The sequence below is a fragment of the Heterodontus francisci genome, chromosome 37 (assembly GCF_036365525.1).
Source record: "Heterodontus francisci isolate sHetFra1 chromosome 37, sHetFra1.hap1, whole genome shotgun sequence".
In the NCBI taxonomy this organism is placed as follows: Eukaryota; Metazoa; Chordata; class Chondrichthyes; order Heterodontiformes; family Heterodontidae; genus Heterodontus; species Heterodontus francisci.
In genome coordinates, this window is record NC_090407.1 from 27,924,606 (window position 1) to 27,948,385 (window position 23,780).

The 23,780-nt window shown below is 40.8% G+C and overlaps 1 protein-coding gene across 7 annotated transcripts in view; it reads right to left on the reverse strand.

The window, feature by feature from the left end:
• Positions 1 to 975: 975 nt before the first annotated feature.
• prdm2b (PR domain containing 2, with ZNF domain b) overlaps positions 976 to 23,780 on the reverse strand; it is a 177,420-nt gene continuing 154,615 nt past the window's right edge. For 6 of the 7 annotated variants that reach the window (XM_068017433.1, XM_068017438.1, XM_068017435.1 and 3 more), the window contains 3 exons: positions 15,278 to 15,388; positions 6,056 to 9,990; positions 976 to 2,279 (listed from right to left, as the gene is read on the reverse strand). In XM_068017433.1, coding sequence (XP_067873534.1) covers positions 2,253 to 2,279; positions 6,056 to 9,990; positions 15,278 to 15,388 — 4,073 coding nt within the window. In that variant the 3' untranslated portion in view covers positions 976 to 2,252. The remainder of the gene's footprint in view (positions 2,280 to 6,055; positions 9,991 to 15,277; positions 15,389 to 23,780) is intronic. The other variant, XM_068017437.1, reaches the window with a different exon arrangement.

Consider the following 23,780-nt stretch of genomic DNA (forward strand, 5'->3'; position numbering starts at 1 on the left):
CATCTACAGCTTTTTGAGGCAGCGAGTTCCAGATTTCCGCAACATTGTGATTGGAGGAAGTGCTTTCTAATTTCACTCCTAAATGGCCGAGCTCTAATTTTAAGATAAAACTCGCCTACCCTGGATTCCAACACTGGAGAAAACAGTTCCTATGCATCTACCCAATCAAATCCCTTAAACACCTCGATTAGATCACTCCTCAACGTGCTAAACACAAGCCAGATTTATGGAACCTGTCTTCATAATTTAACCCTTTAAGCCCTGGTATCTACCTGGTGATTATACGCTCTACCCTTGCCAAGGTTACATATTTCCTGAGGTGCTGCATGCAAAACAATGAAGTAATCCCAATGGGACATAACTAACACTCTGTACAACTGAAGCATCACTTCCTCACTTTTGAATTTCAATCCCCTTGAGATAAAGGCCTTCAATCAGCCTTTTTGATTACTTTTTGTACTTGTGCATTAGCTTGTTTGTATATGAATACCTCACCACCATTGTTCTTCCACAGCTCCCAGTCCCTCACCATTAGGAAAGCATTCATTTATCTTTTTCCAATCCAAAGTGGATGACCTCAGGCTTCCCCATATTAATCTCCATCTGCCATAGTTTTGACAACTCGCAGTCTGTCTCTTTGTAACTTCTTGTTTCTATGCACACAACTTACTGTGCCACCTAGCAGTGTTATCTGCAAACTTGAACATACCACTCTATTCCTTCATGCAAATCATTAATATAAATGATAAAAAGCTGCAGCCCCAGTAGAGATTTCAGGGGAAGACCATTTGTCACATTCCACCACCGAATTAACCCTTGATTATTTTTTGGGCTAGCAATAAATCAGCCTCAGCCGTGAACATTTCAATTAAGCCGACATCTACAGACTTTTAGGGCATAGTTTTCCAGATTTCCTCTGCACTTGTGTAAAAAGTGCTTAAGACACATCAAGACAATACAGCAACAACAATCTGGTTACAGAAACATTCTACACATTTATTCTCACAGCCCAAATTAAAATAAACAAAAAAAAAAGAAAATTAACAATGCAATGAAGGAATCACGTACATCAGACACTGTTGCCTGAAAACACAATTTAAATAATTTTAAATATATCCTATGTTATTTAATTACTACAAACACTTCATACAATTTTTATTTCAACAAAGTCCCCACACAAAGAAACATAACAAAACAGGAATGGTTTTGAGAGTGGGAGAGCTAAAGTGGCGTGGACTTCGCAAAAGAAGTTGATTACAAATTTTTTTTTTTTTTTTAAAGAGGTAGATCACTTTTAAGTCAAGAACAGAAATGGGTTGTGTGAAAAATAGTATCTTCTCCCCCTTCAAGTCTTAAATTCATCCAAAAAAATTACAGTAGAAAGTGAAAAAGATTCTCAAGATGAAGAGTTTATTTTCTCAGAGATAAAGGGAAAAAGAAGTGTGTGTGTGTGTTTTTTTTAGGGGGGGAAAGAGGTGAATAAAGCAAAAGAAATTCACTATTTAAAGCCCAGAAAAAGAAACTGCAGCAGTGTTTCTGGGCACGGGACCTGGTGAAGACCAGTTTGGTAGCAGTCCTGTGCAACGCATTCAGTCTGTTACTCAAGGTGCACCCGCTATACAAAAAGGTATCTGAACAATTATACACTGGGAAAGAGAACGAGGGAGGAGTTGGGTGCACAGGGATTGCCTTGCGCTAGCATTCTCCCTTTAGACCTCAACAGCAACAGCAAAATAATACATCTCATCAAACTGGATTTCCTTCCCCCCAAAAAACATCAGAAACAACAGACTGGACTGAATTCTAGGTCAGTTCTGTCCCTGCTATTTCAAAGGATACTTCAAATGATGACTCATACTTCCAATTGTTGCTTAGGTGACCATGCACAGCCTATGGCCTGATACTGCGTTTTTTTTTAAATGTCCCAATTCACAAAGTGCATGCCAGATACTGTCTCTTTTTTGCCCCGCAGAGTCTTGCCATTTCCCATAATCCCAGACAGGCTGCACATTCATGAAGGATCCGGTGCTTAGACACAGTGTTGAAACTTTTTTTTAATGCTCCCTGCTTGCAGATGTTTGCATTAGCTCTGAAGATCTCTCTGAAGCAAATGACGGAAAACATGAGAGATCATCAGGTTCCTTGGGTGCCTTTCAATCCGGTATGACCAATTCCTTAGACCCATTTGAATGGCAGTCTAGGCTCAATGTTCCTTCAGGTCAGTCATGAAAAGACAAAGAGAAACAAGGATGTTACCTCACCATCTTCATTGCAGAAACCTGAAAATTAAGAACAAAAATTACACATTTGTTTGAAGTTTTCATTTCTTGTGCTGCTCAGCAACTTCTTTACCAATTTCCGCTATAAGAATAAGACTAAAGATCTTCTGAAAGCTTTAAAGGCCTTGTAGTGACAGCCTATTATCCTGAATGGTGGGATTATGTCAAAAATAAGATTCTCTGGTATGTTACAAGAACCAGACTGGTAATGCCACGTTGTGGCATTCAGTTCCTACCACCAGAGGCTCTCAGTGATCTATTGAAATAGTAAAGATTCCTTCCCTAAGCTGATGCATCAAACACATCTCACACAAGTCAGTCAGTCATTCAGCTTCCCAAACCTTGAAGCAGTCTATTAAATTTTACTGGTTTTCTTTTTTGACAAGGGGCATCCTTTTCTCCCCTAATTAATAAATTACATGGTTTTGAGCTTACTCTGTATCATAGTCACCTCTGAACCACAGGCATACCTGTGAATTGATATGTACCCAATATAATGCAATTTATTAAACTCAATTGCACATACCTTGTAGTATATATTGAAACAACCTCTTTACAAATGTTAAGCTAAGAACAAAAATTACACATTTGTTTGAAGATTTCATTTCTTGTGCTGCCCAACAACTTCTTTACCAATTTCTGCTATAAGACTCAAGATCTTCTGAAAGCTTTAAAGGCCTTGTAGCGAGAGCCTATTATCCTGAAGGGATAAAGTTGGGGATGGGTGGGGTTGGAAAGACAAAGCATTCCAACAATGCCTTACAGAATCTTCAGTATGCAAATCACGAACGAGCAAAACCAGACAAGACGATGGTTGCATTTTTGGACTTTACACCAGATATTCTCTCAGATTCATGGTTACTGGTACCTCCTGAAAGTAGACCTTCATCTAGAGTACACCTTTGCTGTCTAGTATCTTGACTAATCCTACTCACTCTCCATACCCTTTAAGAATCCTCTTTTTAAGCAACTAAGTCCTTTTTAAAATAATTTATGAACAGTGCTTCAACAACTCTTTATACAGAGAATTTCACACTAACTATCCCATGAAGTTTCCAACTTTCCCTTTAATACTTAATGATCATAAACTTATGCTGTCTTGATACTGTCTCACTGGCCAGTGGAAAAAATCTATGACTATTAACTATATCATAGCCCTCTCCTCCATAACCTGATTAATTAACAGAAAAAATGTTTACTGTTCAGGTCTCAACATAATTATAAACCCTCATCTCTCGTAGCATCCTAGTTAATCTATGCTCCAGCTTTTCCATTGCTTTATCATTCCTATAATAGGGTGCCCAAAAACTGCACAAGATAACCCAACTGTGGCACAACTAAAGTCTTGCTTTTTGCATTATATATGTCAAGGGGAAAAAGGCAAAGTCCTGCTTTATGACATTTAAAAAAATTTGTTCATGGGATGTGGGTATCATTGAGAAGGCCAGCATTTATTGCCCATAAATTGAATATCCCCATACCTTTAATTACCTGTGTATCTGTATATCAAGGTTCTATTGCTCCTCCAATTAAAGTATTACAATTTAAGGCTGGTTCCCTCTCCATAGTTGCGCATCCAAAATGCATTCTCTTCAAATTTTTCTACATTGAACCGCATCTGCCATCCATCAGTCCATTCTGCAGTCTTCTACAATCTTCATCACTATTTGCTAACCCCCTAATTTAGATTACATTTTGATATCGCACCCCACCCCAGCCCCAATTCCTATCCACTCCAGATCATTCCTGTATATATTGAATAATATTGAATATATTCATACGCAGTGACCTGTCCTCTGCAGGCAAAAGGAACATGTTCAGGCTTTGTGCCTTTTTTGAAGTAAACAAAAGCATGAGGGACAATAGTTTCCTGGCGCATTCTCCATGGCAACACCTCGATCACAGTTGACTTGCCAACCAATCATTACCCCTTTCTCATGCAGTATAAATTGTTGCTCCCTTTGAAATATGGCATTCTTGCATCTGCACTGATGAGTGCACGACGGAAAGCTTAGACAGTATGTCTCTTTTTTCAGCAACACTCAAGTTCTGTACTACCAAGCGACTATAATGAATAAGAGTAGTTCTAATTCAGTCACTGTGGAAAACCATTCATCACATCTTTCTACTGCAAGAAACTTTCCTTTACTTCTAATATTTGCGTTCTGTACTTCAACCATCTCTATCCATTTGGATACACCCCCCTTAATTCCATTTGCCTTTATATTTGCTGTGGTCTGGCATATGTTTACCATAATGCTGTATTTACCTTCATCAGTATTTCTTTAAGAATTCTAGTAAGGTGGCTAAATGCGACCTACTGTTAGTCCAGGTGAAGGGCCCCAATTAGCAGGTTTCCCTGCTGTATGGACTGAAGTAAGAGTAACTGACAATTTCCTGGGTTCTCTCTTTTTTTTGGAAAGGAGTGACACATTTGCCACCATCTGATACAATTTTCCTTTCCAAAGAAACATGGAAAATTATAGCTACAGCCTTTACTTTCCTAGCTTCCCTCAGGATCCATTGATGTAAACCATCATGTCCTGGTAATTTGTCTACCTTAAGTTTGAGTAATTTATTTAGTACCATTTCATTTTGAACAACGACCTCCACCAACTTTTATCTACCTGGTTTGGTGGTCCTCAATGTAGTCTCAATATCCACCTGCTATTTGAAAACTGAGGCAAAGTATTTATTCAGTATCTTTGCTATTGCCTCAAGCTCACCTCCATATCTTAACAGCACTTCCCCTATCTTGGCCATCACCCTGCTAATAAACTTGACAAAAAACCTTTATTATTTCCTTTTTTAAAATTATCTATTTTCTCCAATTTTCCTTCAGCTTTTCTACTGCTGTCTGTAATTTCCTGGACTATTTATATTTATCCTGCCTTACCTCAATATAGGCCCTGTAAATATTTATTAAAAATAAATTTAAAAATTTACTACAATTCAAGGTAAATCTGAGTATATTAAAATCTTTGACATCATTCACAGGGAACATGGCATCATTTAAAAATAGTTTACTTTATTTCAGGCAGGTGGACGTGTGATTTACTTTTGGTATGATCAATTTAAAACCAATATGGACTTCAAATACAATTTCACCATTGAAAATGGCAGCCATAACCAAAGCAATTTGTGCTGCAATTAAATTTAAGGACCTTGTTACACAGAATATACAAAGAAAAAGTGACAAAGAATGTTTAATCAACCATAAATCGAGGTTGCCCATGGGGTAACTACATGCTTGAGGACATCACTGCTGGTTTTAACAAGGGGCTAAAATGCGCACAGTACTTGGTGCACTGCAAGTCAATCTCCGGATTTTGACAGAATAATTCAAAACATGGAACATTTCTTTTCCCTGATACTGCCACTGGGCTAACAATTAATTTGTCGTTGTTTTTGAGAGGCTCTTTTTATAATTCTCCTCAATTTTGCAACTTCACCCAAAGTTAGCATGATTATCTTTACACCCCCAATGATGGAAAGGTGACGGGGGTTATTTAAACCAGTTCACCCACAACCTTCCCACAAATTAGTCAGGAGAGAGAGGATAACCCCTTCTCCTACTGGTGATACTATCGGGTAGATGTACAAAAATTATAAACGTCTTTATAAAGAAAGGAGTGTATGACTTATATACACACAGAGCAAATCCTACCCCCAAGAGCATGTGATGCATTGGTTCAAACCCCTATCGCAACAAGGAAATTAGGGCAGAGACAATTTGGACAGTTTGTCAACAAAGATAATTAGATGGTATAATTTACCTGAACATCTTCTGATGATGATCCCTGGTTCTCCTGGTCATCTTCCAACTCACTATCATTGCTATCAGTAACTGCAGGAGCCCCACTTCGTGTAACAGCACCTGCTCGAGTTTCCTTTGTTTTCCCCATGTACCTCTCTGATCTTTTTTGCTTGATTATATTGGTTTTCCTTTGCCAAACAACTTTCTTATTCTTCATTCGGAGGTACAGCCTTGGAGAAGTCATGCTAGAGGTAGCAGAAGACCGTTGTCTGGGATCAGATTTTAATCTCTTTCCTTCTGCTGGTGACACTTTAGATGATCTTACTGGACTTGTAGTCCTGGAGGCAATAGGTGATGTGCTCAGCTTCTTTGATTTTACTGGAGGTACAGATCTCATTCGCTGCTGCAACCTTGGTGCTGATGAAACAGACTCAGCTTGTAAGGGTCCCAACATTCTTCCTCTCCTTTTGCCTAAGAGAACAGGCGTACTTTGTAGCTTGATTTCGGTGTCTGCCGTCCTCCTGCGTTGGCCACCTCCCTTGTCACTGCTGGCAGGGGAGTGAGAGCTAGACCCTTTGGTAGGAGGGGATGCTGGTTTCTTGGGGCAACTGTATGTAACGTGTTTGTTCAGACTTCCTAGGTAAGTGAACTCTTTCTCACAGTAAGGACAACTGTGGCTTTCTGAGCTCCTGCTTTTCAATATGGCCTTCTCCTTGGCAGATGATCGGTTCTTCTGCGAGATTGCCTTCTGCACCAATTTGTTCCTTTTATTCTTCAGAACATTCATTTTGATCTTATTCATAGTCACTTTTGGCTTTGTCTCAGTTTCAAAATTAAGCCTTTTTGGTTGCCCCATTCTCCGGATGGTGTTCTGTCTGACTGGCTCTGCAGTAATCGCCCCATTTTTCTTCCACACTTTCTTTTTCAGCGGGATTGCGTTCTTCTTTGGGGTATAGCGTTTCTTATCACTGGCAGACGCACAAGCAAGGATATGTTTGTGCAGTGCCGGCATGTTATCGAAGCTCTTGCCACATTTTGTGCAGTGGATGGCTGTGCTGAAGGTCTGAGGGATATTGTGTGTGGTAAAATTTACAGCCGATGACACTGCACTGGCAGGATTACGGTTATGATATTGAAACGGAGGAGGCTTGAAGCTGGGGTATCGTTGATTGAGACCCATACGGACATCGGGGCCTTTTGGCTTTAAACCAGATGCCATTACCTTTATTGTAGTATACAGTTCCTCTGTTAAATCATTAGAATCGTCATCTTCCTCCCCCTCCTGAGGTGGCGATATGGAACTTTCTCCTACAGACTGGCTTGGACAGCTGGCAGCTTTGCCTGGGTCAGTGAAATTTTGAGGCCTCAGCATTCCATTTTCCAGCTCTATATGCGTGCACTGCTGGTCAGGATGTAAATCACGCTGATGATGCTGTAAATTGCAAAGGAATGCAAACTCCTTTTTGCAGACAGAGCATACGAAAATCTTGCCCACCCCATGCAAAGATGACCGGTGCTCAGACAATGCATTGGCCTCTTTGAAAAGCTGCACACAAAACTCACATTTGAAGGGCCATTCTTCGGCATGAATCAACAAATGCTGCGTAAGATCTTTGATGGAAAGGAAAGGAGTTTCACAAACATTGCATTGAAAGCTTTTGGTGAATGTTGTTTCAGGTTTCTCCTCTTGTATTGAAGGCTGAGAATTTTCTACACTCTCCTGTTCATCAACAGAGTTTTTAATGAATGTTTCTTGGGGGGATTCTGGTTCAATCGTGGGTGGAAGATTGCTGTTCATTTCTTGTTCACTATCTGTGTCTGGATAGCCATCATCTTTCACTTCTTCCTTAATGTTTATGCTGACTGGTGACAAAGCAGGAGTTACTGACTGCAAAACCTGGGTCACTGATTCAGGAAGAGGTGAAGGTACAGAGAGAACAGGAGGTGGGGGAGAAGGGGCAGGGGTCGTGACCAGAGTTTGGGTTGTGTCAGAATGAAGTGTTGCCTCTACCTCCAAATGTGGCTGAGGATTGCAGTCTGAATCTTGTTTATCGATCATAGTTAGATCTGTGCCATTGTACTCATTCATAAGTACCTTCTCCAACATAGAGGTTGTGGGTTTCTTCTTTTTGTTGCTGCATGAGAGCGGAGTAGCAACACTCCCCATTTCTTCTTTGACTTCATTGTCACTGCACAACTTCTTATGCAAACTCAAGTCTAAGATGGCCACTCCAGGCCCTTCCAGTTCCATTTTTATATCTGGTTGTTGCTTGATACCACTAGATAGATCCAGAGGCTGGTGGGTGCATAGAGGTCGGCTTGGTGCATATTCCTTAGAAGCTGTTATTTTGCACATTTCAAGGCTCATTGGGCTGAGAGTTTCATCGCGACTGGAGAGACTCCAGGCAGGTGAGCTACTCTGGCTTTCAATTTTTGGTGCTTTTAGCCCAGATAAACTTTCACTCCATATACGTAGAAAGTCAGTGTCCTTTCCTGTGCTGCTTAGTGCTGGACTATGCTGGGGAGAATTTGGCGGTGAACTTGTTCTCCTCTTGAATCGGCTATATCCCATTGTTGTTCCCGTTGATGTTGAAGGACCAACTGAGCCATCTGGAAACAGAGTTGCCCTGGGTGAATTATTTTCTTGTATCTGAAGAAGCTGTTTAAGCTTTGAAGATAAGATGTTTTTCTCGTGATGTCCACTTAAATTGTTAGTGGTCTGACCAGGTAGAGACAGACCACAAAATGAGGAAACAGCTGGTGATATAGTCTCAACGCCTAGCTCAGTTTTAGTCTTTGGAAATGGCGGAGGGCTGGTGGTTCGTCTCCTTTTTGGACCTTTCAACTCGCTGTCTGTTGGTTCCTTTAGAAAAGAGTGAGTTACTTGTGTCGTGGTTTTAAGATTCTGAGGAGTTTCATCTGTTACTGGATACAGCACTGAAGGCAGTCCATATGGATTTGTGCAAGCTGTGTCAACTTCAATCACCTCACAGTTGCTGGTGCTGCTGTTTGATTCTATTTTCCCATCAATGTAGAAGTTCAAGTTTTCAGAGATGTTACTGGAAACATCCATGATGTATGCTTGACACTCATCAGTCTCCTCTTCCTCCTCCTCATCCTCTTCATCTTCAGTTTCTGTGCTTGTTATGTGAAGTGCAACAGAAGCCCTGGTTTGGTCTGATGTTAGATCCTGCTCCTCCGCAGAGCCTTTCCGTCTCATTCTAATGCCCTTAGCCAAGAGGTGACGCTCATGGATACGGCGCTGATGCCGACGCAAGTTTGTGTAAGAACCAAAAGTTTTTTTGCACAGTTTGCATGGGTGCTGGATTTTTGTTTCACAGCTCTTTATGAGAACACCGTCCAGATTTGGGGCTGTTGCCTCAGAATCTGTTTTCTTATAATTTTCCAGAGTCATAGGACTTTCCACTCGTGTTGAAGAATTAACACTGGTGTCAATTGCTGTTTTATCAAAATCAAAATCATCCTTTTGGTGCTGTCCAGCCATATTCACTTTCAAGGTGGGCTTTTTCTTAGGTCCAGCCTCATGGCGTCGCTCATGGCGCCTCATGTTGATGTGGGTACCAAAGGCTTTACCACAATACCTGCACTTGAACGTGAAGCCTTCTGTCGATATGTGGATGTGCTGATGACGTTCCAGACCCTGCTTTGTGGTAAACCTGCGCTCGCAATTTTTACAGGGAAACATGTGGGTTTCTTCAACGTCTCCCATTCCATTCTGATCTCCTTTTGATTTCTGCTTCAGGGATTTCACAGAAATTTTCTTTTTGGGGAGATTCTCAATAGAATTGTTTTCTTCAGGCATTGTTTCTGCCTCAAGGGACATTTGTGGATCCTTTGGTTGAGGCAGAACCTTCTGTGCAACTATTCTGTGAACCACTATACTCTGTTCTGGTGAATGGGCTGGCAGGGCACAAGGCTCATCCTTCTTAGAACCTAATTAAAAAAATAAAATTATTATAAAGCAAGACTTAGGTTACTACTTTAGCATTAATCCATTTCCCTCTCTTACATATACATTTACAATTCAATTCGAGCAAAACTGAATAATGAAAACTACTGATGTGATAAATGAATGCATTTAATCATTGACAGGCGTTGCTGATCGGATTCCTCACTCCAGTGTTCATAGAATCGTAGAGTGGTTAGAGCACAGGAGGCCATTCAGCCCATCATGTCCGTGCCAGCTCTTTGCAAGAGCAGCTCAGCTATCCCATTCCCCGCCGCCCTGAAAATTCTCTCTTCAGGTGGTCATCCAATTGTTATCTGTCTCCACCACATTCTCAGGTAGTGCACTCCAGATCCTAATCACTTGATGCGCCAAAACGCTTTTTCCTCATGTTTCTCTTCGTTCTTTTACCAATCACCTTAAATCATTCTCCTGGGAGGGCGTGAAGTAAAAAGAGTAATTAAGAGGATAGAATAATCTGTAAAAGCTATTTTGCTTTTTTTTTTAAAAAGACAGCACCCCACTTCAAGAGCCTAGTTGCTCTTCATGGACTAGATCAGCCAAACATCCCCTTCTTGATCTGTGATCACCTTGACGAATTAGGTTCCAACACATTTGTTTCATTAAACTCGTGAAAAGTAAATTTAAGTCAGACACCAGAAGGAAGTTTTTTCACAAAGAGTTTCCAAACGTTTGGAATAATCTAACAGGCAATGTAAGAGAGTCACTGACTTTGGGGTCATACAGTCTTAGAATCATAGTTATACAGCACAGAAACAGGCCCTGCAGCCCAACGTGTCTGTGCCGGCCATCAAGCACCTAACTATTCGAATCCCATTTTCCAGCACTTGGCCCAAGTGCTCATCTAAATACTACTTAAATATTGAGGGTTCCTGCCTCTACCACCTCTTCAGGCAGTGCGCTCCAGATTCTAACCACCCTGTGGGTAAAAAAAAATTTCTGGTTCAAAGTTGGGTAAAGTTAGAATATTAAAGAGGGGAGCTTTGATGGCCAATTGGTCTTTCCTCATCCTTGACTTTATTTCCTTATTAACCTTCAACAATATTCTCATTTAGCTAGTATCTAATTATATTAATTTCATTGATAATATGTAGCCAGGTTATTAGACTAACAACCAAACATGTTATTAGGCAAGGTGTGCATACTGGTTTAGGATGTGATGCTTCTTTCCCAACTAATACATCATCTCTCATACTGTAAATCAGAGATGACAGCTAAGGATCATGATAGTGGGATGAAGAATTTCATGATCTTGGTTAATCCCCTCAGCCCTTTTTTCCTACCCACATGACTTGGATGACTCCTGCAGAACTGCAGCATACAAATAAAATCTGGCGTTATAGACTGCTGAATGGAAAAATATTTAACTTGGGCGAACGAAATGGTTAGAGGCCAAGCATGACCACTGTAAAGTAGTCCTGTTAATTGTTCCTTATTTTTGGGCTTCAAAAAAGCCCAGGGTTGCACGTCTGAAGTATCAGTTCACACTGCTAACTTGGTTTTGCCCTGTGGAGATTACACATTGGAAATGATGCAATGCTGTGTGTATTCTATGAGTGAGCTCCTGGAACTCATGAGCAAGTATAATCATTTTTGAGAGAACCTTTCAGCCTTTGAAATTGGGAAACAATTTTGTTGCAACGGGGGGAGAAAAAACAATAGAAAAATTCTGCGACTGAAAGGACTCAACTGAATGCAATAAAGTGGAGGCAAAAACACTGATGCAAATGCTTTCATTAAGATTTCAGTAAATCAATGGCAGTGGAATATCTGCGCTATCCCTAATTGAACTGTAATTATAATAATGCAATTTTATATCGTCATTCCAAACTCTCTGCCTGGAGTGAGCATTTGGAGCGAACACTACAGTGTAACGGGTATAGGACTGTTGTTGGTGAAGCTAGCAGTAGGAGCAATTGGGCTAAATAGAAACATTACTATGGAATAAAGTGCATTGACTTAAATGCAATTCCTCCTTCAGCAATGTGGTTGCAACATAGTAAAATGAACCTAGTGACGACATTGGATGTTCATGTGATCAGGGTTTATATGATGTGTGTTAAGACGAGAAGGAACATGCCTCAGGTTCAACCTACAAGCAGTATAATCTTCTGGCCAACTGGAGAGCTAACTCAGATTCTAGGCTGTGGAAGACAACTCCTCTGCCACTGACACAATTGAAATTACAACACAGAAGGCAGCGATGATTATATCTTTCATGGTTACCAAAATCTGCAGAGTGAAGAGAACCAGTGAAGCTGACTACGATTCATTTGAAACTTTCCCCCCTTTGAACTACTCAAATCAACTGGTCTTCCACCATATCTATCTGGGATTATGCAGCATTTCAGGTAAATATGATTCCCTTTCGAATATTGCAGAACTACCCAGATGTTTCAGATTGTAACGAGGAAGGGATTGTGACACCAGAAATTGAGACATTATGAAGAAATTAATTTACTACAGATTATAAATTATCCAAAAGAATGTACAAGGTATCAACATTTTGATTCACAAATACTGCATTATATTTTAAAAGCTGTAGTAAGTGATTAGCAATATATAGAAAATATGAAATTCAATGTTAGTCAAGTCATCATATGGACACAAATCCCTAGGATAGGGAATATTAAAAAAAGAATTCAGCTTGATTTCTGTTGCTCTTTTATACCCAGTAACTTGGTTAAAAATCTGCGTATAGACTGGGTGAGGACTGGATTTAACTTGTCTGTGATGTTCTCCATAACCTAAGAGACCGTTGACACTGACTATCTACGCTTATAGATACGATGTTGGAGAGTTAAGAACATAAGAAACAGGAGTAGACCATAAGGCCTGTCGGGCCTACTCCGCCATTCAATAGCATGGCTGATCTTTGGCTTCAACCCCACTTTCCCGCCCACTCCCCATATCCCTTGATTCCCTGAAACACCAAAAATCTGTCCTTCTCAGCCCTAAATATATTCACAGATGGAGGAGCATCCACAACCCTCTGGGGTAGAGGATTCCAAAGATACAGAACCCTTTGAAGAAATTTCTCATCTCAGTCCTAACTGAGTTACTGGAGGGTTGCTGACACCAATGGAACCATACCCCAGTTAAGACTTAGTGCTTTCAGTGGAGTATGGGAGGAAGTTAAAAATCATTGCACAATGCTTGCCAAATAAAACTGGATAGAAGATAATGAACACTGAAGTAGTACTACTTGTTCTCAACCAGTACTAATGCAATATTGTTTCTCTAAAATGTAACAATCTGATCACAGACACGCCTGTTCTTGAAACCCATGGTGACTGGTATTACTCAATCTATTCTCTGTATTTTCCAACAATTGCAGCAATAACAGTGTAAGGGAAGTGACAATTAAGAGTACCCAGTACTAGTAAAATGAAACCACTTTTCAGACACAAACAACTGACAAAGGAGTTAATCTAACAAGAGTTTACCTTTGCCCGATACGACCAATAAGCAACCCAGATAATTTAGCAATCTTAACAGGGCCAAAGGTCATTTTTGTGCTTCTGCTCTACAATTGAACACCCAACAAAAATTTAACAAGCATTTCGATGTGTCATTTTGGAAATCAAAATCACTTTGTAACCAAGAGATATTATTGAAATTAGAGCACAGAAAGAGGCCATTAAGCTAATGAGTGTCGGCAGAGGCGTTGTTTACTCTAATCCCATTTTTTCCCCCTATCCTTTTATAGGATTTTTCAAATACTTACCAATTCCATTTTAAATGCCTCAATAGACTACCTGCAGGAAAGCATTCCCTATTCTAATAACCCTCACTGATTCTTTTCTTAACTCTCTTTTGTTCTTCCAGTGTTATTCAGTCTATGCCCCTTTTTGCCAATTCACCAACCAGTGGAGATGATTTTTTTCTCCAGTTTACCTTCTTAACCCTTTCATAAATTTGAAAAACTATTTAATCCTCCCCCATCCAACACTTCAGTGACTCTTTGCGGCACCGTTTACCATGGCTCCAATACTATTGCTAAAATTGATGCCAATACTTCATGCAATACTCCCATCTACGATCTAAACAATGAATCAAACAGATTCAACATCAACTTCTTGCTTTTACATTCAATGTACCTATGCAGAAAGAGAATCTTACTTGCCTTTTTATGACTCGTTGTACTCCCACTCAAAGTTTTGTGCATTTGTACCCCTAGAGATCTTTGTTCCTTCACTCAGTTTAAGATATAACTCCTTTTCCTTCCTCAAAACATATTTCACATTACTCTGTACTGAGCTGCAGCTGCTCGCTATTTGCCCTAGCTGCTACTCTGCCCATGTCCTCCTGTAATCTTCTGCATTCTTCCTCACAAGGGGGAGATAATGGAATTTAAAAAAAAAAATCAGCCTGGGTTCCTGCACCTGATCACTATCCATTGACACAATCATACAATGATACAGCACAGAAGGCGGCCATTCGGCCCATCACACCTGTGCCGGCTGTTCAAACAAGCTATCAATCTAAGTCCCTTGATGTTTCCCCATTGCTCTGTAATTCCTTTCCCTTGAAGTATTTATCCAATTCTCTTTTGAAAGTTAGCAATGAATTTGCTTCCACCTCATTCTTGGTACCATTCTAGCAAATCTTTTCTGTACCCTTTCAAAAGCCTTGACATTGTTCCTAAAGTATGGTGTCCAGAACTGAATGCAATACTCTAACTGAGGCCTAACCAGTGTTTAATAAAAGATTGCTTTTGTATTCTATAACTAAAAAAGCCAAGGAACCCATATGCTTTTTTAAAATTAAAATAACAGCTTCTCAACTTGCCTTGCCACGTGTAAATATCTGCGTGCATACACCCCCAGGTCTCCAGGCTCCTGCACCACCTTTAAAATTGTACTATTTAGTTTGTATTGCCTCCTTCTTAATTATCCAATCAAAATGTATCACTTCATTCACACTTCTCTATGTTAAATTTCATCTGGTGTCTATGTGCTCCTGAGGTCTGTTACTAGCTTCCTCATTGTTTACTACATCTCCTGCTCGAAAGTGTGCATGATGATACCAAATGAAGTATAATCTGGGGCTAGCTGATATCTGCTATGGTCAAACAGCCTGTCAAAACTCACTAAACTCATGCTACCAGATGGATATTGGCACTAGTGCAATACTAAGACAGCAATATTCATAATTTTCAAATGGAGAGAATGTCAGTTGGGGGGGGGGGGGGGGGGGGAGGTGAAAGAGGGGCGAGGAGGAGTATGAAGTGAGTGAGAAAATTGCACTTACCCCCTCTGTTTTCTCTCTCAAGTGTTGCCACAATATTAGAAGCTGCTTTGGTTTTTCCTCGTTTGAATCCGTCCTCACTTACAAATTTCTGTCGTCGAGCTTTCTTTCTTCCTGGAAGCACAAGTAAGATTAAACCATCAAGAATAAAGATTTTCATCCTTTAATTCACACCAACTTGTTAATTTACAGTTATTGGTGAGCACAGAGAAGGGGAAAGAGAGGGGGAGTGTTATCCAGAGATAAAAACAAACTGATTGCTTGACCTCCACCCTTTGTTCTCCTTGTTCTGATCAGTCCTCAAGGCTCCCCTTCAGACCATACAAATTCTGACCAAGGTCCTATTCAATCAAAACATGAATCCATCTTCCTGCGACTGGTCCTATTCAATCAAAACATGAATCCATCTTCCTGCGACTGGCTTGTGGTGTTTGCTGTATTACTAGTCCAGAGACATTACCACTATGCAACCGCCTCCCCGATGAGTTAGATTGCAGATTAGCCATGATCTCATTGAATGGTGGAACACGTTTGAGGGGCTAAATGGTCTACTCCTGTTCCTATGTTCTCTCCAGCTGCTGCATTTTACTGTCAGAGAATTTGGGGGCGGCACAGTGGCGCAGTGGTTAGCACCGCAGCCTCACAGCTCCAGTGACCCGGGTTCAATTCTGGGTACTGCCTGTGTGGAGTTTGCAAGTTCTCCCTGTGTCTGCGTGGGTTTCCTCCGGGTGCTCCGGTTTCCTCCCACAGCCAAAAGACTTGCAGGTTGATAGGTAAATTGGCCATTATAAATTGCCCTTAGTATAGGTAGGTGGTAGGGAAATATAGGGACAGGTGAGGATGTGGTAGGAATATGGGATTAGTGTAGGATTAGTATAAATGGGTGGTTAATGGTCGGCACAGACCCGGTGGGCCGAAGGGCCTGTTTCAGTGCTGTATCTCTAAATCTAAAAAAAAAATCTAAATTTGTTATAGCAAAAGTGGCAAAAAATGCACTATGCTGAACATTGCAGCAGCTATTTTTAAGTGTCAATCTGAATCAAATTCTCTGGATGCTAAATTTATTGTGGAAATTACATTGCAAAAATATGGTGCAAGTTTTAGTGTGACTCACTAGCAAATGATGAATGGGGTTAGTGTTAAGTACCTGCCAACATGGTGGCATCCACAAATTTTGAGCAGCTTTACTGGGACAGCGTTCACATCTAAAGCTTTGTGAAGAGTCTTTTATGCTATCGAGTGAGTCTGTTCATTAGCTCAGAATCTCAATGAAATCTAAAAAATGTATTTCTAGAACAAACTTGGGAAACCAATATGAACTGTCCCATAATACTGAAAATCAGCATCAAAGACACCTATTTTTACAAATGTAAAAACCTTCAGCTCCCAAAATGCTGAAACATTCATGGGTTTAGCTAGAAACTGGTGTCAGAATTTCACTAATTGTGATCAACTAATTTCATCTCTACCAAATCACTCAGATTTTCGCTTCTATTACTTTTTTAGTGCCAATTTTCTTTCTCTGACCAGTAACTTCTTACTTCATTGGGATTTCACAAGGCCAGTAGCCCTCCAATAACTTGTCCAAGTAGTCAATCTTTACTTGACCCTAATGTGACAGTTTGAGAGTATTTGACTTGAAAGGCATCACGGATAGTCCGATCTTATTCTCACTTAACATGCCCTTGAGCGAACTCAGCAGAGAGTAGGAATTGGATGAAGGATCTTGAATCCAATATGTTTTGTATTACACCGTGTTCCACCTTTACTCTTTCAGCTATCAGAGGAATACTCCATTGTGAAACCACTGACCACAGTAATTTGAAGAAAATGCACAAAAACACTACTGCAGCCAATTTTGAGCTTCCCTTTAAAAACGAACTGTAAATGTGGCCAGTCAAAAATGTGGCCAAATAACCAATGAAGTAACAAACACATGCAAAAAAACTGAAAATTAACACTTAAATGGTCACTTAATAGCAGCAGGAATTTAAAGGACTAGATGAGACCACTGATTCTAATCATTAAAACTATACACCACTCACTCTCATATTTTGCCAATCATCTTATACAATTTCTTTTTGAATGTGAGGACAGCAACTACCTCCTCGGGCAGTCTATTCCATTTACTGACTATCCTCTCTGGTTGACTCACTCTTTGAGGTAGCATGCACAAAAGCTGTTTGTTCTAAACACAGTGCATTTTACAAACAGCAGTTGCTTTGTGAAAGTAACGACGAAAATGGAGAAAAAGCATTCATGTGTGGGACTGCGCATGAGCAGCAGTACGACCTAGTCCTAAACAAGCAACTTTAGCTCATCTCAATCCCGCTAAAATAGCCTTGATTTTCTTCAAAATGTTTATCTGCATACAGTACTTGGGAACACCATTAATAAAATAAAAAGTCACCAACATTTCACTGAAGTGCAATGGATATTTGAAATAGCCTCAAAATCTACCTCATTGATCAAGCTTTTGGTCCCGGTTATGACGGTGCTTCTATTTTTTTTGAGGATTCATATTTTAGAATTATGGACATTGTTTTATTTGGGAAAACTGAAAAGCATTCCATGGATTTTTTTCATTGGGGTCATTGAAAGGACACTGAGGTCTTGTCTGAAAAGCACATTTACTGGAAGTCATCTGTTTTCAGATAAATACCCAGCAGGGGCTTTTTGACTTTGGGTGGGGGGGGGGGGGGTGGAGGGGTTTAAAAGCGATGTTTACAGAGAAGTGACAGGTCAAAATTTATAGGGGTCAGGTGGCTGGACGCTTGAGATATTGTTTTTGGTTTTGCTTTGGACAGGGTGTTGGGATGTGAACTGTTTTGAAGGTGGTTGGAGAAAACCAATCAAGAGAGCAGCCGCCATCAGCTCACCCTCTTCCATCTCTGACAACTTCCTGAGAATCAAGTGCAAGAAATAGAGAAACTAATGCTGCATTTCTCCTGAAGTGTCTGCCAGAAACCTCTGTTGTCACATTTCTCCTGGAAAGCCTGCCTAACTGACCTTCAACATCACCTGAAAAGAACTGTTCTAGAAAAGATCCCAGTGACAGCCGTCTATGTGTATTTGGGATGCCAGTACAAAAAGGGACAACTGACATCTTTCCATATCTTCTCTTTCTTCAAGAATTAGCAAGTATTTGGCCAAAGTACTTTTTTTTGTCTTTTTTTGTAATAGAGCTCAGTAGAGAAAATCTCTATATTTTTGGTTAACCTCAGAGAGGGGGGACTACGGTAAAAGGGAACTTCCATATTTCACTGTATTAATGCTTTGCTTCATTACTATGTCTTGCTTTATAATAAACTGATAATTTTGTTGTTTATTAAAGAAACCTGGTTGGTGTATTTTATTCTGGGATAAAGAGTAGAGTCTATGATTGACCGTATCGGTAACTGGGTAAACATTTAAATATATACGATCTGTGCAGAAGTGGAACGAGAAAAGACAGTGCACTCCTCCGACCTCAGTCCTAACAGTCACTTGCCTCAATATCTCCATGTGGCTTGGTGTCAAATTTTTCTTGCCAATGTCAACGGATTTTAAAATCAGAAGCAAGCCTGAAGCCACAATTCAAGGATAGGAGACAACAAAGGGACATGCTGGTATTGAGAGCTGGAGAAGAATCACAGTGGTTGCCTCTTGTACGTGGAAAGAGAACACTCAATGTGCACTACTATCAAAAGGGCAATTGCCTGGATAATACTTTCTCCTCGTATCCTCCCCCAACAGCAAAATGACCTTCATCCGATTCTGTGTTTGATGAACAAATAGGAATGGAAAAATTTCACATTCTTGAAAAAAAAAAGCGACCTCAGTGAAGGTTTCAAACATCTTACATCAAATTTGGTGAAATCCAATTAAATATTTTTAGTCATGTGAAAATGATTCCTAATGGATCTATTTTGGCAAGGAAACCAAAAGGATTAAAAAGTCACTCATTTAAGATAGTAAAAAAAAAAAGAACTCAATTCCTTGCTGTAATCAGACAAAATAGCTCAGTTTGCACCAGGCAGTCAGGTCATTTGTAGAATTCCAGCTTTCCACAAATGTCACTTAAGAAACTACTCCTGTATCACGGCACTGCCCCAACAATATTTCTCTACATGGAGAACGAAACAGATGAAAGGTCATCGACCTGAAACATTAACGCCGTTTCTCTCTCCACAGATGCTGCCCGACCTGCTGAGTATTTCCAGCCTTTTCTGTTTTTATTTCAGATTTATGCCATCCACAGTATTTTGTTTTTGCAGGATTAAAATCAGGCCTTAAGTGCATTTTGAGAGCTTCTGGCCCAAGAGCGAAAGGAGCAAAGTCATAGTACAAAAGGGCTAAGTCTGGAGTATGGAAAGGCCATTCAGACAGTCAATCCTGCTCCACCCATAGTCTGTGTAACCACCACGTACCACTAATACCTCTATAAACCTCAAACTCCTTCTGACCACAATATTAGTCCACCGGGGTTGAAAACAGTAGAAAACATGATAAAGTGAATTAATAAATGAGTCTGCAAGACAGACTGTAACTACATGCAGAGTACAACTCGGGCGGCACAGTGGCGTAGTGGTTAGCACCGCAGCCTCACAGCTCCAGGGACCCGGGTTCGATTCCGGGTACTGCCTGTGTGGAGTTTGCAAGTTCTCCCTGTGTCTGTGTGGGTTTTCTCCGGGTGCTCCGGTTTCCTCCCACAAGCCAAAAGACTTGCAGGTTGATAGGTAAATTGGCCATTATAAATTGTCACTAGTATAGGTAGGTGGTAGGGAAATATAGGGACAGGTGGGGATGTTTGGTAGGAATATGGGATTAGTGTAGGATTAGTATAAATGGGTGGTTGATGTTCGGCACAGACTCGGTGGGCCGAAGGGCCTGTTTCAGTGCTGTATCTCTAATCTAATCTAATCTAAACTCCAGGGAGGGAACACTTTGAATAATGTGTGTCTGGAAAGTATGATGAGCTAGATTGATAATGCAAAGGCACTATCAACTGGAACAATTCACTTGTAATTCACCTAGCATTTTCATTGATAGTGTAATGGGTCAATAAGCACAGAACCATCATCATTCAAACCCTAAAAACATAATTTTAGTGAAGTCTCAGCAGCAATAAGTAAACATTATAGTACTGAGCCATACTGACCAGAGATCCTATGTTTGAACCCTGGACTGTGCTGAGTTAGCTCAGCTCAGCACTAATATGACAGATGGCCTTGGAATATTGGGCTGGGGGGGGGGGGGGGGGGGGGGGGGAGAAAGGAGGAGAAAGAGGGCAGCATAAAAACCAGCCAAGGTTTCCACTTCTCATCGCAATCACTGCTGAAAAACGGACACTGGGTAGGACAGGATTGAGAACAGATGTGATGCTCCCCACTGTTAAAGGTTTGTACAAAAGTACAACCACTTGGGGAGGGGACTGGAATAGCAGCAAGGAGTAAATGTCTATTGGTTAGGAGAAAGGTAAAGTGCTGAAAACAGGTGGCAAGGAAGGTAAAAAAAACAAAAAAGTGGTCAAATGATTTTTAAAAAATTAGGAATTATACTGAAAGATTGAAATGTATGAAAATGTCAAATTATTTGAGCTCCAGTTGTGCATTTAACAATAATTCAGGGGAGACAGTGGCGTAGTGGTAATGTCACTGGACTAGTAATCCAGAGCCCAGGCGAATAGAGTCAGTTATACAGCACAGAAACAGGCCCTTCGGCCCATCGCGTCCATCCTGGCCATCAAGCACCTATCTATTCTAATCCCATTTTCCAGCACTTGGCCTGTAGTCTTGTATGCTATGGCATTTCAAGTGCTCATCTAAATACTTCTTAAATGTGTTCAGGGTTCCTGCCTCTACCACCCCCTCAGACAGATTCCAGATTCCAACCACCCTCTGGGTGAAAACATTTTTCCTCAAATCCCCTCTTAACCTCCTGCCCCTAACCTTAAATCTATGCCCCCTGGTTATTGACCTCTCCGCTAAGGGAAAAAGCTTCTTCCTATCTACCCTATCAATGCCCCTCATAATTCTGTATACCTCAATCATGTCCCCGCTCAGCCTTCTCTGCTCTAAGAAAAACAACCCTAGCCTATCCAGTCTCTCTTCATAGCTGAAATGCTCCAGCCCAGGCAACATCCTGGTGAATCTCCTCTGCACCCTCTCCAATGCAATCACATCCTTCCTGTATTGTAGTGAGAACTGTACAGTACTCCAGCTGTGGCCTAACTAATGTTTTATACATTCCATTATAACCTCCCTGCTCTTATATTCTATGCCTCGGCGAATAAAGGCAAGTAGTATCCCATATGCATTCCTAAGCACCATATCTACCTGTGCTGCTGCCTTCAGTGATCTATGGACAAGTACAAGTCCCTCTGACCCTCTGTACTTCCTAGGGTCCTACCACCCATTGTATATTCCCTTGCCTTGTTAGTCTTCCCAAAATGCATCACCTCTCACTTCTCAGGATTAAATTCCATTTGCCACTGCTCTGCCCATTTTACCAGCCCATCTATATCGTCCTGTAATCTGGCTTTCCTCCTCACTACTTACAACACCAATTTTCACGTCATCTGCAAACCTACTGATCGTACCTCCTATATTCACATCTAAATCATTAATGTACACTACAAACAGCAAGGGTCCCACCACCGATCCCTGCAGTACACCACTGGTCACAGGCTTCGACTCGCAAAAACAACCCTTGACCATCACCCTTCGCCTCCTGCCACTAAACCAATTTTGGATCCAATTTGCCAAATTGCCCATGGACTCTTAACTTCTTAACCAATCTCCCATACGGGAGCTCATCAAAAGTACCACCTTGAAAAATTCAATCAAGTTAGTTAGACATGATCTCCCCCTGACAAAGCTATGCTGACTATCCTTAATTAATCCCTGCCTCTCCAAGTGGAGATTAATCGGGTCCCTCAGAAGTTTTTCCAATAGTTTACCTGCCACTGATAGGTAATTACAGGCTGGTGAGTCTGTTTTATCCCTGCTACCCTTCTTGAATAATGCTCTGGGGGCATGGGTTCAATTCCCACCAAAGCAGATGGTGAAATTTGAATTCAATTGATAAATATGGAATTAAAAAGCTAAACTATGATGGCCATGAAACCAATGTCAACTGTTGTAAAAACCCATCTGGTTCACTAATATCCTTTAGGGAAGGAAATCTGCTGTCCTTACCTGGTCTGGCTTACATGTGACTCCAGACCCCAGCAATGTGGTTGACTCTTAAATGCCCTCTGAAATGGCCCAGCAAGCCACTCAGTTCAACAGCAATTAGGGATGGGCAATAAATGCTAGCCTAGTCAGCAACGCCACATCCCACAAATGAATAAAAAAAAAGAATTCTGATTTGCAGATCCAGTCCTCAATGAAACATTTAACGTGTTCACACCTACTTTATACAACAGCCTGCCAACAACCTCTTTTCTCAGCCATCTGTTACGACCAGGTGAGGAAGAGGTCTAGGGTTCCCTTTCAGCCTTCACCTGGTCTTACTGTAGCAGGGTTTAATTTTTTAAACCCCCCTGTTTTCAGCTCCCCCTTGGTGAATCCTTGTTCACCGCTTTCCAATTATAAGGCAAAGAAGCCAGCACAAACAGGCTTTTTTAGGTTTAAAGAAGAAAAGTTGAACTTTATTAAACTCTAATTTGGTTGACGCCTACGGATACATGATGCACCCATGCTTGCATGTATATGCGATACACACATGCAAATAGAGACAGAAAAGTGAAGAAAAATAAAGTGAAAAGGTCCTAGACAATATCTGAAGAGTTATTGTTATGGTTCTTTGAGCTCTCTGTAGAGTCCTTGATTGTAGGTAGATCTTGCTTTTCGTTGGGGCCCAGTATTCTTCTTAAACCTTGTTCGCTGTAGGAAACTTTTCTCTCTTGGGGTTCATGTGGCTTCAGTGGCTTGTGAGAAAGAGATAGGAGCAGACAGACAGGAGAGGCTGTGGCGAGCCAGCCAGGAGAGATCTTCTCAGTCCAGGAGCATTCGCTTTCTGCCCAAACTGCACAAATTCAAAAATCTCAGGTTGCCCAGCAGGTTAGTCATGTGACTAGCTGGTTTGACCATGTTGGTTTGTGTATTTGGCCACCTTAGCAGTCAGCCTAGGTTGTGAGCTCCCCCACCTTCAATGTTTGGTGATCAAAAGTCCATTGTGGGTTGAGTGGGTCAGGGAATGGCGGCTTTGTCTTTCCAAACACTGCTAATATGCAAATGTCTATTCCAGCCACGGTTGATCTGTTTAACAAGTCCTTTCTTCAATGCAGTAACAGTTTAAAATCAATGTTCATGACAAAATTAATGTGCCTCATTTTTGGCAGGTGGGGACCTAGCATGACACACGAAAGATAATTAGATCACAAGTGGGGGACTGCATTCATAATTGAATTAACACGAGTAAATGCTACCAGTTTTGTCTAGTTCAGGCTGTAATCCAATCGCTGTTATATTTTTTAGAGACAAACTCACCAATGTAATTTTCAGTCAGGTACAGATGGAAG